The sequence below is a fragment of the Chelmon rostratus genome, chromosome 11 (assembly GCF_017976325.1).
Source record: "Chelmon rostratus isolate fCheRos1 chromosome 11, fCheRos1.pri, whole genome shotgun sequence".
NCBI classification, from domain to species: domain Eukaryota; kingdom Metazoa; phylum Chordata; class Actinopteri; order Chaetodontiformes; family Chaetodontidae; genus Chelmon; species Chelmon rostratus.
In genome coordinates this window covers 25,595,721-25,611,626 of record NC_055668.1, presented here as the reverse complement: position 1 = coordinate 25,611,626, position 15,906 = coordinate 25,595,721, and the positions used below count along the sequence as shown (strand labels likewise).

Genomic DNA, 15,906 nt, shown 5'->3' with positions numbered 1-15,906 from the left:
CAATGAATAATTGAAGTTTGATTTACACAAATTTTCATGTGAGGCTACAATTTTAAATAATTCATTTGTTATGGTTTTTGTACCGATATATATATATACAGCCGTCCTCAAAACTATTCATACCCTGGCTAATTCTTGTGATTTTTTAATTTAGTGATGAAATGAATGCAATTTTTCAAGTTTGTGTACCAGTTATATGTAAACAACAATTGAAAGAATGACAATACAAAATAAAATAAAAAAAAATTATTTCAGAGGTATTTTATTGATGGATTCCCAAAAAATGCCATGTTCAAATTAATTCATACCCTCGTCCTTTGTCTTTCTTTAATAGTTCTTTATGACTGCTTCTAGACAATTCTTGTACGTGTCCACAAGCTTCCTGCATGTCTCCTGTGGGATGTTGGCCCACTCTTCCTTGGCAAAAGCCTCAAGCTAGGTCAGATTGGTCGGTTTCCTAGCCATCACTCTGGTCTTCAGTGATGCCACAAGTTTTCAATGGGGTTCAGGTCAGGACTTTGACTTGGCCATTCTAGGACGTTGACATCATTGTCTTTGAACCATTTCTTCACTACCTTGGCAGTGTGTTTAGGATCATTGTCTGGAACATCCAGTTGTGGCCAAGCTGGAGTTTCTCAGCAGATTCCTTCACATTTTCATCAAGGATCCTGATGTAATCCTCCTTTTCCATGGTTCCTTGGACCTTTGACGAGATTCCCTGTGCCACTGGAGGAGAAACATCCCCATAGCATTATGTTTCCACCACCATACTTGACAGTGGGCACAGTGTTCTTCGGTCTGCTTCTCCTTTCTTTCTCCAGACATACTGAGTATCCGTATGGCCAAATAACTCCAACTTTGTCTCGTCAGACCACAGGATGGTTGACCAAAAGCTGGGATCACGCTTCAAATGACGTCTAGAAAAAGCCAGACGAGCTTCCAGATGTTTCTTCCTGAGCAACAACGTCTTCCGAGGTGTACGTCCATGGAGACCTCCTCTGTGCAAAACTTGCTCGATGGTAGGCCGTAACACCTGTGTCCCTGCCTGGTCAAGCATTTCAATTAGGGCCTTGGTTGTGGTCTGTGGGTTGTTCTTGACCTCTCGGCAGATTTTCCTGGCAAGTTTAGAGGACACCTTACGCTTTCTGCCATGCCCACTGAGGTTTTTATCAGTGTTGAACCTCTTGTGCTTGTTGATGATGCTCTGGGCGGTTGACACAGGGACATCATACTGCTTGGAAATGGCCTTTTAACACTTTCCTTCACTGTAGGCACATACAAGACGGTGACATAGGTCCTCGCTGAGCTCCTTCTTCTTGACCATGATGACCAGAAATTGAGAATGACCTGAGCACTTTTCCCCTATTTATACTCTTCTGGAAGGATGGGGGTTTTTTGTTTTTAAATCAGTGTTTAACATTTGGTCAACAGTGTTAAAGGGGTTTATTCCATTGTGACACCTTAAAGTAACTACTGGACAAAGATAACCACATTTGGTACATTTTTGTTGAAATATTGTCAGGGGTATGAATAATTTTGAACATTGCATTTTTTGGGAATCCATCAATAAAATACCCCTTAAATAAATATTTTCTTAAATTTTATATTGTTGTCATTCGTTCAATTGTCTGCATATAACTGATACACAAACTTAAAAAATTTGTAATATTTCGTCACTAAATTAAAAAATCACAAGAATTGGCAAGAGTATGAATAATTTTGAGGACAGCTGTATATATATATATATATTATATATATAATTTTTCATTGTTCATTTTTTTGTGAATCATTATTGTAATGATTCGTAGTGCCAGTGGAAGTAGGAGTAGCAGCATTAAAAAATAGGAGTAGCATTTGTGTCCTTTTTTATCTTTATCATTATTAATTCTTCTTTTTTTCTCAATTCATCACGTTTTCCTAACTCATCTCCCTAGCTATACTTTCCATTACTTCTCTTTCCTTTACTTTTTATCACCCATTGTAGGGCTGTTCAGAACACAGACATGCACACACAGGCACACAACTGTAAACACTATATCAAACCAACACAACCCATGACAGCTAACACAACCCTGCTCTGCTATTCATGCAATGCATTTTCATTAATGAGAAGACATCTTTTTGACAGTGGCACGAGGGGGCTGCTGGTCTTATTAACTGAATCAATAAACTTGAATGAATTTAATGGAAATGAACCATCTCTATTATCATCCAAAGTTTCCTTTTACTAACAGAGCTAACGGCGCTAATGCTAATGGCGCTAACAGAGCTAATGCTAACAGATCTAACAGAGGTAACACTAACGGCGCTAATAGAGCTAACGGTGCTAACAGAGCTAACGGTGCTAATGCTAACGGTGCTAATAGAGGCGTTGTGCATATTTAACTGTATTTGTGTGTGACTGCGCATGTGTGTCTTCGTCTGTTTGTGTGTGTGTGTCTGCTTGAACTACACATTTATCAAATTGTCCCAAGTATTTTGAACAAGCAGCCCAACCAGTTCCTACATGGAGATGTGTCTGGTATATGTGTGTCTGAATGTGTATGTGTGTGCGTGTGTAAGCTCTGCCCACCTGCTGAAAATTACCTCTCTATCTGTCCCACTTTTTACCTGTTCCTGAACAGCTACTTTTTCGCTGTCGGTTTCTTCCGAACAACTTGTGAGCTGCTATCAAAAAACCGATTACTCTGTGAGATGCAGACAAGTCTGGGCCAGATGTACGTGTGTTTTATGTTCAGATATTCTTTAGAAAAATGACTAAATGGTCGATTTAAAAAGACACACTCCGGCAGGCTGCGACTCAGAAAACAAGATTGTATGGGTTTAAATGGAGCAGCAGAGCAGGGCAGCTGGTGCAAGATCCCTCTTTATTTAAATTTGGTGGGGGCTAACCCTTTAAAATTGAACTTTGGCGAGAGAAGAAAGGTTTGTCTACAAAAAGATCCAAAAATTATGTGTCTCCTATTCACCATTTGGATTTTACGGATCTTTTAGAAAAAAAAATCAGGCGATTTCTCACTGGCTGATTTCGACCCGACAAAATTATCTAAGTTTTAAAGTTTGAATGAAGTCTCTAGGAGAAATTATGGCGAAGCAGCGGACAATTGAAAAAGGCTGAAATTCGAGGAAATTTCCCATTCATTTCTTAAGGGAAATTCTTCACAGTTTTTTGCATATAACTTTGCGAATTATTGAGCTACGCTCTTTGAGCTATAGAGGCGAGTGGCTCTTGCCTTGCCTTGTGCCAATAATAAATGGTTCGGAACCGAAGGGTGTGGTGAGAAGATGTTGCATGACCTTGCTCAGCTTGTTCCCCTCTCGTACTACCCTGTGTCTGTCAGGAGGTGGGGATATGGGGGAACTATGAGAGAACCCAGATGCAGACACACAGGGGAGTAGATTCAAGAATAAACAAGTTTATTAAACACAAAGATAAACCAAGGAAACCCAAAACTCTGTACTAGGAACTATGACTAAAGACACACTAGGGGAAAAAGGATTCACACAACAATGAAACAACACAGGGAATGACCACACATGAACACGAGACACAACAGAGCTGGGGACAAGACTAAGAACAACTATCAAAATAAAATAGAGAACAGAAAACGCTCTCGAAGGAGATAGAAACAAACGGCTATGAAAGATCTAAGAACTACACTAACAAAATAACAGAAACAAAAGATCACTTCTGAAAACACGGAGGAAAAATGGCACGATGAAGAACAACAAACAAAACGGATAAGACTACAATGAACTGAAAATCGGCTATCAAGCAGTAACTAAACAACAAAAGTAGACTATGGAAAATACAATAAAAGAAAAACTCACAGGGAACGTGGCACGGACATGAACACAGACAAACCAAGGGATAACACAGACATGAACAGAGACACAGACATGAAATAAGAAAACACAGCGATGAAACACTTACATGAAATGCGACACAGACATGACAAAGATTATACAACCAAGAAACACTTACATGAAACATGACTCAGACATGACAAAGAAATCACAATGACAAACACTCACTGTGGGGGCTATGGCTATGACTATGGAAACGCAGACAGCAAGGTAGCACAGACAACGACCCAACAAAGACAGGAGGGAAGACACAGACTTATATACACAAGGGAGGAACACTTAATGACACACAGGCGAACATGAATTTTCAAAAATAAAACAGGACGTGGCAAAACCCAGACAAAGACAACACACAAGGGGAAACTTCACAAAAAGGCCGGCGTGGAAAGCATGGGTCATGACAGTGTCTAGTTAAAGTATTGTTTTTTTCTTTTGTTATCCTCAGCGTCTTTTTTTAACTACTTTTTTGCCTAAGCACCTTATTAAAGGATCTTTATTAACACTGACAAGAACTTTGTCACAGTGGACAGGTGCAGTACCAAGGAACACAAAAAATAGAATTATGTGGCAACACAATCGCATTTACCTCAAATTGCAATTACAAAAACAGGACATATGAATGCAAACAAACGTTAAATATTGCTGTTTTATTGTATTATCATATTGTGTATTTATATTGTGGCTTGTTTATTTAATAATGATGAGACCTTTTCAGAACAGGGAAAAAAACAAATGTTCATGTGCATGAACCACGCAACACAGAAGCCAAACAGAAAGAGAAAATCCCTAATCAGTGCGAATGAGCTGTGAGAGCAACTTTGAAGAATGAATGGGCACCATGTTGAAGCACATTATACGCTTTTATGCATTTATATTTTGGATACAAAAATGTGTGTGATGCACTTTGAGCTCTGCTCAGGTATTTACTGGTCTATATTATATTTGTAGACAGCAGATATTACTGTACACACAGGAAGGCTAACAATTTGTGCTCATCATTGGCTCGGATGCCTCGGCCTCAGAGTTGTTTCTGCTCAGTTTCTCATTCTCATTATGTTCTGTGGCAGCATCTGTTTTCACTTTGAACACATCCCACTTCTCAGGAAGTACACCTTTGTTGAAGAGCACAGAAGCCAGGTAGGAGATCAACAAGATGGCAGCAATGGCAGACAGCATGGAGATGGTCCTGACTGGAGAGTACTGGACATAAACCCCGTCCTCAAGAGCGCATCCTGGGAAGTGTATGACTGGTGCTAACCCGAGAGATGGGTCTCCACTGAGCAGTCTTAAAACAACTCCCACCAGGCAGCCCATAATAGCCCCATAACCATTGGAGATGTTGAAGAAGAGGACGCAGACGAGTTGAGGGAATAGTATGATGTAGGCCACTTCACCACCAAGGAACCAGAACACTAAGATGCTGTTTTTCAGGTTGGTGAGTGATGTACCAACCAAGCCCACGACCACCACAGCAACACGGATTGCCCACTGATTCTCTCTGTCTGATGCCTGAGGAAGAGGAAAGAGAGGAAGAAGAGCAGGTTAACAGCAAATGACTGAGATTATCCTGCTTTCTCATACCTCCCTCTAGTCTTCTTCACTCTTCTTCATACTTTGTTTCTCCATCAAGCCATTTTACTCCATTTATACTGTATTGAACTCCATTGTGTCTCTTTCAAAATAATTGTGACAACTTCACAGAAGCAAACTGTGGTTTATTCAGTTTTTTCATTGTGGTGAAGCAGATTGAAAAAAAACTAGTGCATTTTTTCACCTGAGGCCTCAGGATGTTCCTGTAGATGTTGACAGTGAAGACAGAAGCTGCAGAAATCAAAGCGGAGTCAGCTGATGACATCACAGCGGCAGCCACACATCCAGTACCAATGATGGCGATGAAGAACGGGGTGAGGTGCTGCAGGGCGATGGGCAGAATGAAAGCTGCTTCCCCACGCTCATATGGAGATGGAGAACCATAGGTAGTCAGGTTCCAGTCTGAGGCATGGACACAAAAGAGGGAAAGACTGAAAAAATGCTCCCATTATCTGTTTAACTGATTTTAAAACAAGACTACTGTTTCTACTAAGGTATGAACTAAGCACTGTGTGATAAGATATAAGGAGCAAGGTGGGGCCAGTTGATCTTTTTTACCAAGGCTGGTTATTCAAATCACCTTTCACAGAGTTGGCACTAATATATAGGCAACCCTTTATCATTTGTCCTCCCCTCTGTTACATGAATTCTGAGAATAGTCTCCTGAAGAGCCTGAAATATTGATTACTCAGTGAATTAAACATGGAAACATCATAAACACCATGATCCATTTGTCAAAAGGAAAGTGGTGTGGTGAAATGTTGGCAGACTAACACTAAGGTGCTGCAAATGTTGTCTAGTAAACATCAGCATGTAAGCATTATCAATGTGAGCTTATTCACTGTCATTTATCGTCAAGCAGCACTGTGCTCTAAGATGGTTGTGGACTCTTGGCTTTTTTAAAGGAGGATTGCCTGCAGGTGGTTTAAAAGTAATACACAGACATCAGCACTCACACTCACAGTACCCTAGAAGCTGTTAATACCTGTGGATGCAGCAGCTGCCCCAAGCAGTATAAGAGGTATCCCAGAAACAAGAAAGATGAAAGCACCAACAACACATGTGAGCTTGGCTGTGGCTAAGGAAGAAGCCGACATGGTCCTCTGATGGACGCACTGGAACGCCTGTGACCCCAGAGCCTGAAGTGTAAAACAGATAGGTGGTTAATTCAATCGCTTGTGTGGCGTCAGCATCAGGTAAATGCTGCAAAATGTCTATAAAGCAATGAGCACTGAAGCATTGATTCAAATGAAAGGGATAGACACAGTCACAACCTTGACATTTATAGAGATGTTGTTTCGGATAATAGCCTTTGCCTACAACTACTCTGATTCTTTAGTTACAGTGAAAAACAGTCTACTATAAAAATATTTGTTATTTATCTTCATTCTGAAGATACCTTTATAACCCCTTAATGCAGATTGACGCGAATTCGCATCATACCGCTGTAATCCACATTGCAGCTGAATCGTGCATGCATTCCTCTAAAGCCGGTTTGTGCATATTAACACACTCCTAGGAACCTTTTGCAACCACTGGTTGCAAAGTGAAAACTACATCCGTTGTGTTGTTGTTACACTGTAATGACTGTAAGCCAATTTTGCAGCTGTTTTGATGAAATAAATGAATTTTGAATGGCTTTTGTGAATTTTGAAAAAACTGCATTTAAGCGTTAACGCCTGTTGTCGCTAATTTGCATCATACCTAAATTTGTCTCAATTGTATGTGCTACAGAAAAATTAACAAACTCCTCTTAATTTAGGATCAATTTGAAAGCAAAATATAATTATAAATAAATTCAGGTGTGTTTAATATAGGCTGTATTGTTGCTTCCTTACAAAGAACAAGAAGTCATCAATCAGTATCCAGATCTTTTTCAGGTCTGGTTGACCAATCCAGGGAGCATGTAAGGTGTTGTTCATCAGTGTCTGGCTGATGTCCATGGTGTGAGGATTCATCATGACAAAGGGAACACAGAGCCACTGCAGAGACAAATAAAATTGGAAATGTTAAACAGAAACAACTTTAAAAGGCATCCTTTGGAGTTTTTGATGCCTTAGGTAACTTCCTCTGATCACAAAGGCAGACAGTGTAAAAACTAAAAGTATATCAAACTCACCAAGCTGATGAATATGAGGACAAGCTGTATAACATCTGTGTAGGCCACAGAGTAGAGGCCTCCCAGCAGTGTGTAGATAATAGCGACCGCAGCAGAGATCCAGATGCACACAGTGAAGGACAAATCGAGGACTACACTCATGATTCCTCCTGTCAAACACATTTTATCAGTGACATTTTAGAACCAGTCATTGTGTTAATATCACCAGTTCATATTTATTGTAGTCACTCACTCCCACAACTCATCGCCACAGCAAAGGTAGGAATTTCCATCCATACATGTATTGTACTGAACTGATAAAGGCAGTGTAAACATACAATTACAAATGAATATGTATGTAAAGTGCATTTGTATGTACTGTACCTAAACCAAGTAGTGAGGTGGGCAGCCAGACCAAATCAATAATTAGAGAAGCCAGGCTCAGTCCAGCTGTTAGTACTTTTCCATACTTGATGTAGAAAGGGTCCAGCATCGTCATACAGTTTCTCTCTCTCATTGGCTTGGCAAACACCAAGCCAGCTTGATTTAAAAAAAGAACAGACCACATCACAATGTTAGAAAAGCTGGATCAAAGGTGTGGAGATTAATTTGTTTTTAGAAGAGCAGCCATGCTGGAGCTCTTCAGCATTTGAGCAACAGTGGCTAATTATCTTCTGTAAATAAGAATTGTGACTGTTGAAACGGTGATGAATACAAGTTACTGACCGGGAGCACAACATGTCAACATTCAGGTGATTTTTTTTCATTAATGTCAAGTTACAAGGTAGCCATGGTCATTAATCAGCCATTTTTATGTATAGTAATTCATATTTTTTAGATTAAAATGTTATATTTTTTATTACACATGCAGACATAAAGTAGCCTGTCAGATGCAATTTGAAACTCTTACTGATAAGAAAAGACGAGCCGTATGCCATCAACATCATGATTGCCCAGGTTAGTCCCAAGGAAGGCGTGTACACCATCTCAACTGTGCCGACAATGAAGCCTCCTCCAACCCATGTAGCTACAGGATGGATTAACACACAGCAACACACAGTAATTTAGTGGACAAACAGCAGCTATTTGGACAGAAGACAAAAGCTTGGCTGATAATTCATCATCATTAAGAAACTTTCACAAGAATCATCTCATGATGTCATAATCATACCATTTTTTCACTGTAGAAAATCCTGTTGTCCAAATTAATGTTTCCAAGAAGTTTATTCGTAAACCAAATAAAAATATTTATTATATGTTTTGTTTCAGACATTCAAATCAATCTGTGTGATGTAATAATAACAGTGAGGGTGAAGAGAGGTCACTGCAAAAATTGAAACAATTCTATTAATTTGGATTGATTATATCTTCCCTATTAGGCTTGTTAGATTTTCAGTTCATGAAATTAAAAACCGTCAAACAGTGAACATGGGGTCGTAGGTTTGGGGCCCTGTGACACTTTTACTTTGTTCAGTTCAGCCTTGATTATGAGACAAAATGTTTCAACTCTTTGTGAAAGAGTTCTACAAACAGTTTCAAACCTCCTGCTGTCTTGGTGAGTCTGAAGTAAACAGTAGGATTCCTCTGTTTACCTCGTTAGAGTTAGGTGGCAGCAGTCATAAAGTGACGACTTGCTCCTACCACTTGTCAAAGACTCACTTATGACTTCAAAGTGACTTAATTGACAAAGGGCTTGTAGCAACCAAAAACGTAATAACGGCCAATAATGTAATAACTACCAATAACGTAATAATTTTGGCAATTTTAAATGTAATAAAACAAATAATGTAATAACTTGCCAATAATGTAATAAAACTTTTGAGCCAATAACGTAATAACTTTTTGCCAATAATGTAATACGTAATTACATTATTGGCTGGTTATTACCTTATTGGCCTAGTATTTAAAAACCCTTTGAAAATGTAATAACTGGTGCTGATAATGTAATAATATTATATATGACTGCAGTTCTTGGGAATAATGAACTTTTTTGTGCAGTTCACTGAATTAAAATAAGTACAGTGGACAAATTTAAGATTTAGATTCTCTCTCTATCTCTCTCTCTCTTGCCTGATCTCTCTCATTATTAATATTGATCAGATAAAAATGATATTTGATCCTGTAAGATCCTGTGATGTCATCCAGGTGTTTAACAGAGGGTTTAGCACAACTCTATGATATAACAGCCTATAGATCACATCTGGACTGTGAGGAACTGGAGCTGTTTTATAAAATATATGTTTATATTGTTGATATATATCTCATCAATTAATATCCATCTAATGTAAGCTGATGGAGGATATTCACTTACACTCCAAACCTCTTCATTAGCTCTCTCTCTCTCTCTCTCTCTCTTCAATCGAAGACACGTTGATTCAGAGACACTTTGATAAAAAGATATTAATACTTAAAAGACACTTTGATTCAAAGACACTTTGATAAAAAGACACTCTGATTCAAAGACACTAATACTTAAAAGACACTTTGATTCAAAGACACTTTGATTCAAAGACACTAATACTTAAAAGACACTTTGATTCAAAGACACTTTGATTCAAAGACACTAATACTTAAAAGACACTAATACTTAAAAGACACTTTGATTCAAAGACACTTTGATTCAAAGACACTAATACTTAAAAGACACTTTGATTCAAAGACACCTTGATTCAAAGACACTTTGATTCAAAGACACTAATACTTAAAAGACACTTTGATTCAAAGACACCTTGATTCAAAGACACCTTGATTCAAAGACACTTTGATTCAAAGACACCTTGATTCAAAGACACTTTGATTCAAAGACACTAATACTTAAAAGACACTTTGATTCAAAGACACCTTGATTCAAAGACACTTTGATTCAAAGATACTAATACTTAAAAGACACTTTGATTCAAAGACACCTTGATTCAAAGACACTTTGATTCAAAGACACTAATACTTAAAAGACACTTTGATTCAAAGACACCTTGATTCAAAGACACTTTGATTCAAAGACACTTTGATTCAAAGACACTAATACTTAAAAGACACTTTGATTCAAAGACACCTTGATTCAAAGACACTTTGATTCAAAGACACTAATACTTAAAAGACACTTTGATTCAAAGACACTAATACTTAAAAGACATTTTGATTCAAAGACACGAATACTTAAAAGACACTTTGATTCAAAGACACGAATACTTAAAAGAAACTTTGAGAGAGAGAGAGAGAGAGAGAGAGAGAGAGAGAGAGAGAGAGAGCTAATGAAGAGGTTTGGAGTGTAAGTGAATATCCTCCATCAGCTTACATTAGATGGATATTAATTGATGAGATATATATCAACAATATAAACATATATTTTATAACAGCTCCAGTTCCTCACAGAGTCCAGATGTGATCTATCGGCTGTTATATCATAGAGTTGTGCTAAACCCTCTGTTAAACACCTGGATGACATCACAGGATCTTACAGGATCAAATATCATTTTATCTGATCAATATAAATCTTAAATTTGTCCACTGTACTTATTTTAATTCAGTGAACTGCACAAAAAAGTTTATTATTCCCATGAACTGCAGTCATATATAATATTATTACATTATCAGCACCAGTTATTACATTTTCAAAGGCAAAAAGTTATTACGCTATTGGCTCAAAGGTTTTATTACATTATTGGCAAGTTATTACATTATTGGTTTTATTAGATTTAAAATTGCCAAAATTATTACGTTATTGGTAGTTATTACATTATTGGCCGTTATTACGTTTTTGGTTGCTACAGGACTCAAAGGCTAGAGACACCATAAGGATTTTGACTTATCATTCTGCTCATTTCAAATTTATCTTGAGTTTCAGCGCAGTCTAAAAATGAATTTTTAGTAATGTTTTTCGATCTTATTTACATTCAGCATTTAGTAAGAACTACAATATATCTGTCTTGTACTTTTAGTGCAACTACAGCAAGTGACAGTGATTTTTGGAGTCATTTACATCTACATATACAACAAATGTAACGATCAGGATGGTATTTAATTGTGCAAGAAAATTCAATTTAATCTTTCTTAATTAATAAAAACTCTTTAGGAAATAAAACAACCTCAACCGTAACCCTATTTGCACATTCCTTATAATCATCTAAAACCACTCAATAATTTTAGATATTTCAAACAACAACATATAGAATGAACATAAAACAGGGATAGAAAATTAATGTTAAATAAGATAGGGAGTAAAACACACTTGATAATTATAAAAAAAAGATAAAATTTAGGACGAAAATTGAAGTGTTAACCATCATTTTCTTAATCCTTTACTGCAATCAAATCAAATCAAAATTTATTTCTAAAGCACATTTAAAAACAACCACAGTTGACTTAAGTGCTGTACATGATAAAAGGGCATTACATAAAACAAATAAAACACAGAAGACAATAAAAAATTGTATGTACAATCTCAAGCTCTGTGGGATGCTCGTGAGAAAAAGTAAGTTTTCAGAGCTGATTTAAAAATCCCAAGGCTTGAAGCTAATCTGATCTGGGGTGGTAAGCTGTTCCACAGTTTTGGGGCGGCAACAGCAAAAGCTCGCTCCCCCTTTGTTTTAAGCCTGCATTTAGGGACAGCTAAAATCAGATGCTCAGCTGATCTTAAATCTCTCCCTGGCTTATACAACAGAAGAAGGTCGTTTAGGTAAGAAGGAGCAACACCGTTCAAAGCCTTAAAAACAAACAACAAGATTTTAAAAATTTATCCGGAAGTGGACTGGAAGCCAGTGCAGGGAGGACAGCACCGGTGTGATGTGTTCTCTCTTTTTTGTTCCAGTCAGTAAGCGAGCAGCAGCATTCTGAACAAGCTGCAGGCGCTGGATAGAGGACTGGTCTAGGCCCACATACAGGGAATTACAATAACCAAGCCTGGAGGTGATGAATGCATGAACCATTCTTTCCAGATCTTGGGGGCGAAAGCACCTTTAACCAGAGATCTGTTTATCAAATTTAAAAGCACTGTTAAAAGTCACACCAAGACTCTTTAGATAGGAGCGACAGTTAGGTGCAAGGTGCTCCAGAAAATTGGCTGAGCAGTCCAGGACGTTTGGATTTTCAAACACAATAGCCTCTGTCTTATTGTTGTTTAAGCTAAGAAAGTTTATTTTCATCCATGTTTTAATGACTTTCAGACAAGATAGCAGAGGCTGCAGAGAATCTTTACAATCTACTTTCAGAGGAAAATATATTTGTATGTCATCTGCAAAGGAGTGGAAAGGGACATTGTGCTTGCGAAAGATAGAACCCAGGGGCAGCATGTACAGAACAAAAAGCAGAGGGCCTAGAATGGAGCCTTGGGGAACCCCACAAGAAAGAGGGGCCAAGCCTGAAGAGAACACCCAGATGGACGGAGAAGGTTCTCTCTGTCAAGTAAGAGCGAAAAAACTTTAGGGCAGTACCTTTAATCCCCACGCAATGCTCTAAGCGCAGTAAAAGGGCCTCATGATCCACTGTGTCAAAGGCTGCTGTCAGATCTAATATAACCAGAATAGCAGCACACCCGGTGTCAACAATTACAATCAATTCATTAAAAACCCTTAAAAGAGCAGTTTCAGTGCTATGACGGGCTCTGAACCCAGACTGAAACTTCTCATAGACGCTGTTTGGAAGGGCAGTTTGGAGATAGGCCTGAAGTTGGAGAGCAAAAAGGGATCAAGATTAGTTTTTTTAGAAGGGGCTGCACAACAGCTTGTTTAAAAGGTGATGGGAAACTACCTGAACTGAGACAGGCATTTACCAACACCAGAAGCACCGACCCTACCGAGTCAAACACCCCCTTTAAAAACTTGTTGGGAATGCTGTCTAAAGAGCAGGTAGTAGGCTTCAAATCATGAACAACCTCAGACAACTCAGACAAAGACACTGGCTCAAACTGGTTAAAAGCAGCTTGGCACAGTGGAGGGGCACAGGGGTCAGGGTCAGTAGAGACAGGGATAGACCAAGGAGCAGTGATTTTGTCAGTGAAGAAGCTGAGAAAATCATGACAGAGGATGGAAGTAGGAACAACGCAGGCAGCATCTTGAGGTGTCACGATTGAATATAAAACACTAAAAAGAACTTTGGGTTTTCCAATGTTAGTAGAAACTAGGTTTGAAATGTAAGTGGATTTTGCTAATTTTGCAACTCTCTGGTACTCTAGAAGACAGTCCCTTAAAATTTCAAAGGAGACCTGCAGCCTATCCTTCTTCCACCTTCTCTCTGTACATCTACATGAGCGTCTGAGAGCACGAACAGAGTCAGTTATCCATGGTTCATGATGTGCTTTAGGACGACTAATTCTTAAAGGAGCAATGGAGTTCAGGATATTGCTGCAGGTAGAGTTAAAAAGAGTAGTTAGCTCTTCAGCACAGACGGACCCGAACCCATCCACACTGGAAAACACAGAGTCTTTAAATAGTGCAGAGAACTGGGCGTGAGTGCTGGTGCTGATAACACGACGATGACGAGAAGGTGGACAAGCAGCAACAACAGAACACGGGATGGTGGCAGAAAATAAAACAGGCAGGTGATGAGAAATCACCTGTGCAATGGCAGTCAAAACTTTGTGCTTCACATAGACAAGACATGGAATGAAGGTGAAAACATACATAGAAATGAGTGTGAAATAAGATGAAGAGTTAGATGAGATTAGATTTAGATTTATTTGTCATTTTCCAAAGAAAATTGTTTCTACCTTCCATACAGCCTCAAGAATCCACAAATACATGTAACTCGACTGATTCAACACTGATGCAAATTCTTATACTTTGCGTGCACAAACACTAAAAGTCAGGATGACCTGTTCAGTTCTGTTATGGCAGAGGGGACAAAACTCCTGCTGAACTTCGCTTTCTTCCATGCTAGCAACCTGAAAAGCCAACTAAATGGGAGGAGTACAAAGTTTGGGTTGAGGGGGTGACTGGGGCCAAGTACAGTGTGTGCTCTGCATGCAGTGGCTGTGCTGTTGAGGTCTGGGAGGTTGGGGGTGGGGAGGCCAGTAATCTTGTGTATAATTTGGTGGCGGCTGACAAATTATTAAAGAAGCAGGGGGGCACAGAAGAGGACAATTTGAAGTTGAATGATGCTTTCGTAGAGTAGCAGCACTTTACAGTAAGAGTCAAATAGTAAGTAAGATAGAGAAGATGAAAATAGAGACAGTGCAACTGTAGATTTCTATTTTGATTTTTTTGTGTTTTAAACTCTGCTTCAGTTAACTAAACAACCTCAACTTCACAGTTACCTTGTGTGCACATTTCTCATTATAATGTACAAGCACTGATTATTCTCTAATATTTTGTAGGCCATATTTTATTAGGTTTTTGTCGGCTGTTTGAGTAGCAAATCGGTGTGGTGTTTTCATCCGAATGATACAATCATGAATATTTGGAATTCCCAGTGATACAGTTTCTGTCCTAGCTTCGTCTGCTGTGCTCTCCTCACCTGTCATTGTGAAGACCCCCACCACGCAGTTAATGCTCCGGTTTGCCAGCAGGGCCATATCCATTCCAGTGGCTGCACTTTTCTTCTGTTCCCTTTTGGACTTGAAAGAAGCCCAGATGCCGGTCCCAAGGACCAGCAGGTAGAAAATCACCATAGCTATCACTCCTGGGATGTTGACAGCCATTTTGAACTGGTTGATTGTCTTCCCCACCTGCTGATGTCTGAATGACTAAACAACTAACTGGGTGGGTGTTTTTAAAAAGAGGCATGGACTTCCAGATAGACAGGAAAAACAAAAACCTCCTCCACTTTAAAGATGCATTGATGCCCTCTGGTGAAAATAGCTGGTTTCAGGTTGAGTTGTACTTTTACACCTTCACCTCCGCCTGCACCTTCTGTGTACTTAACATTTAGGTACACACACGCTTAACTAAATAGTCAGCCATTTGCACTCAGTATATACATTTTAGTATATTTCAGCTGCTGTTGGTACATTTCATTGGTATATTTTATTGTTTATTGTTTCGTATCTTTTCATTGTCTTCGTATAACGGACTACAAGCCGAACACTCAGCTCGCCAGCCACGACCCCCACCCTGCCTGACACCTTAAACAGCTTCTTTGCCCGCTTCGACACATCAGGCAGCAGAGAAGTTGCACACCTACCCCGCCTGGAGGAGCAGCACCAGGTGACATCCACCCTGAGGAGGATCAACACCCGCAGAGCTGCAGGACCGGATAAGGTGTCAGGCAAGACTTTGAGGACATGCGCTGACCAGCTAGCAGGAGTGTTCCTGGACATCTTCAACCTGTCCCTGTAGCTGTCTATGGTTCCTGAGTGCCTCAAGTCCTCCACCATCATTACGGGACCGAAGAAGACATCCATCACCTGCCTGAATGAC

At 39.1% G+C, this 15,906-nt stretch overlaps 1 protein-coding gene across 1 annotated transcript; it reads right to left on the bottom strand.

Annotated features, from left to right (window-relative positions):
* Positions 1-4,845: 4,845 nt before the first annotated feature.
* LOC121614311 (high-affinity choline transporter 1-like) lies at positions 4,846-15,188 on the bottom strand. The gene is made up of 8 exons (XM_041948128.1): positions 15,005-15,188; positions 8,466-8,582; positions 7,940-8,095; positions 7,577-7,725; positions 7,296-7,439; positions 6,443-6,596; positions 5,642-5,859; positions 4,846-5,376 (listed from the first exon to the last, which is right to left on the bottom strand). Exons 1-8 carry the CDS (start codon positions 15,186-15,188, stop codon positions 4,846-4,848), a joined length of 1,653 nt encoding a protein of 550 aa, XP_041804062.1.
* Positions 15,189-15,906: the final 718 nt, after the last annotated feature.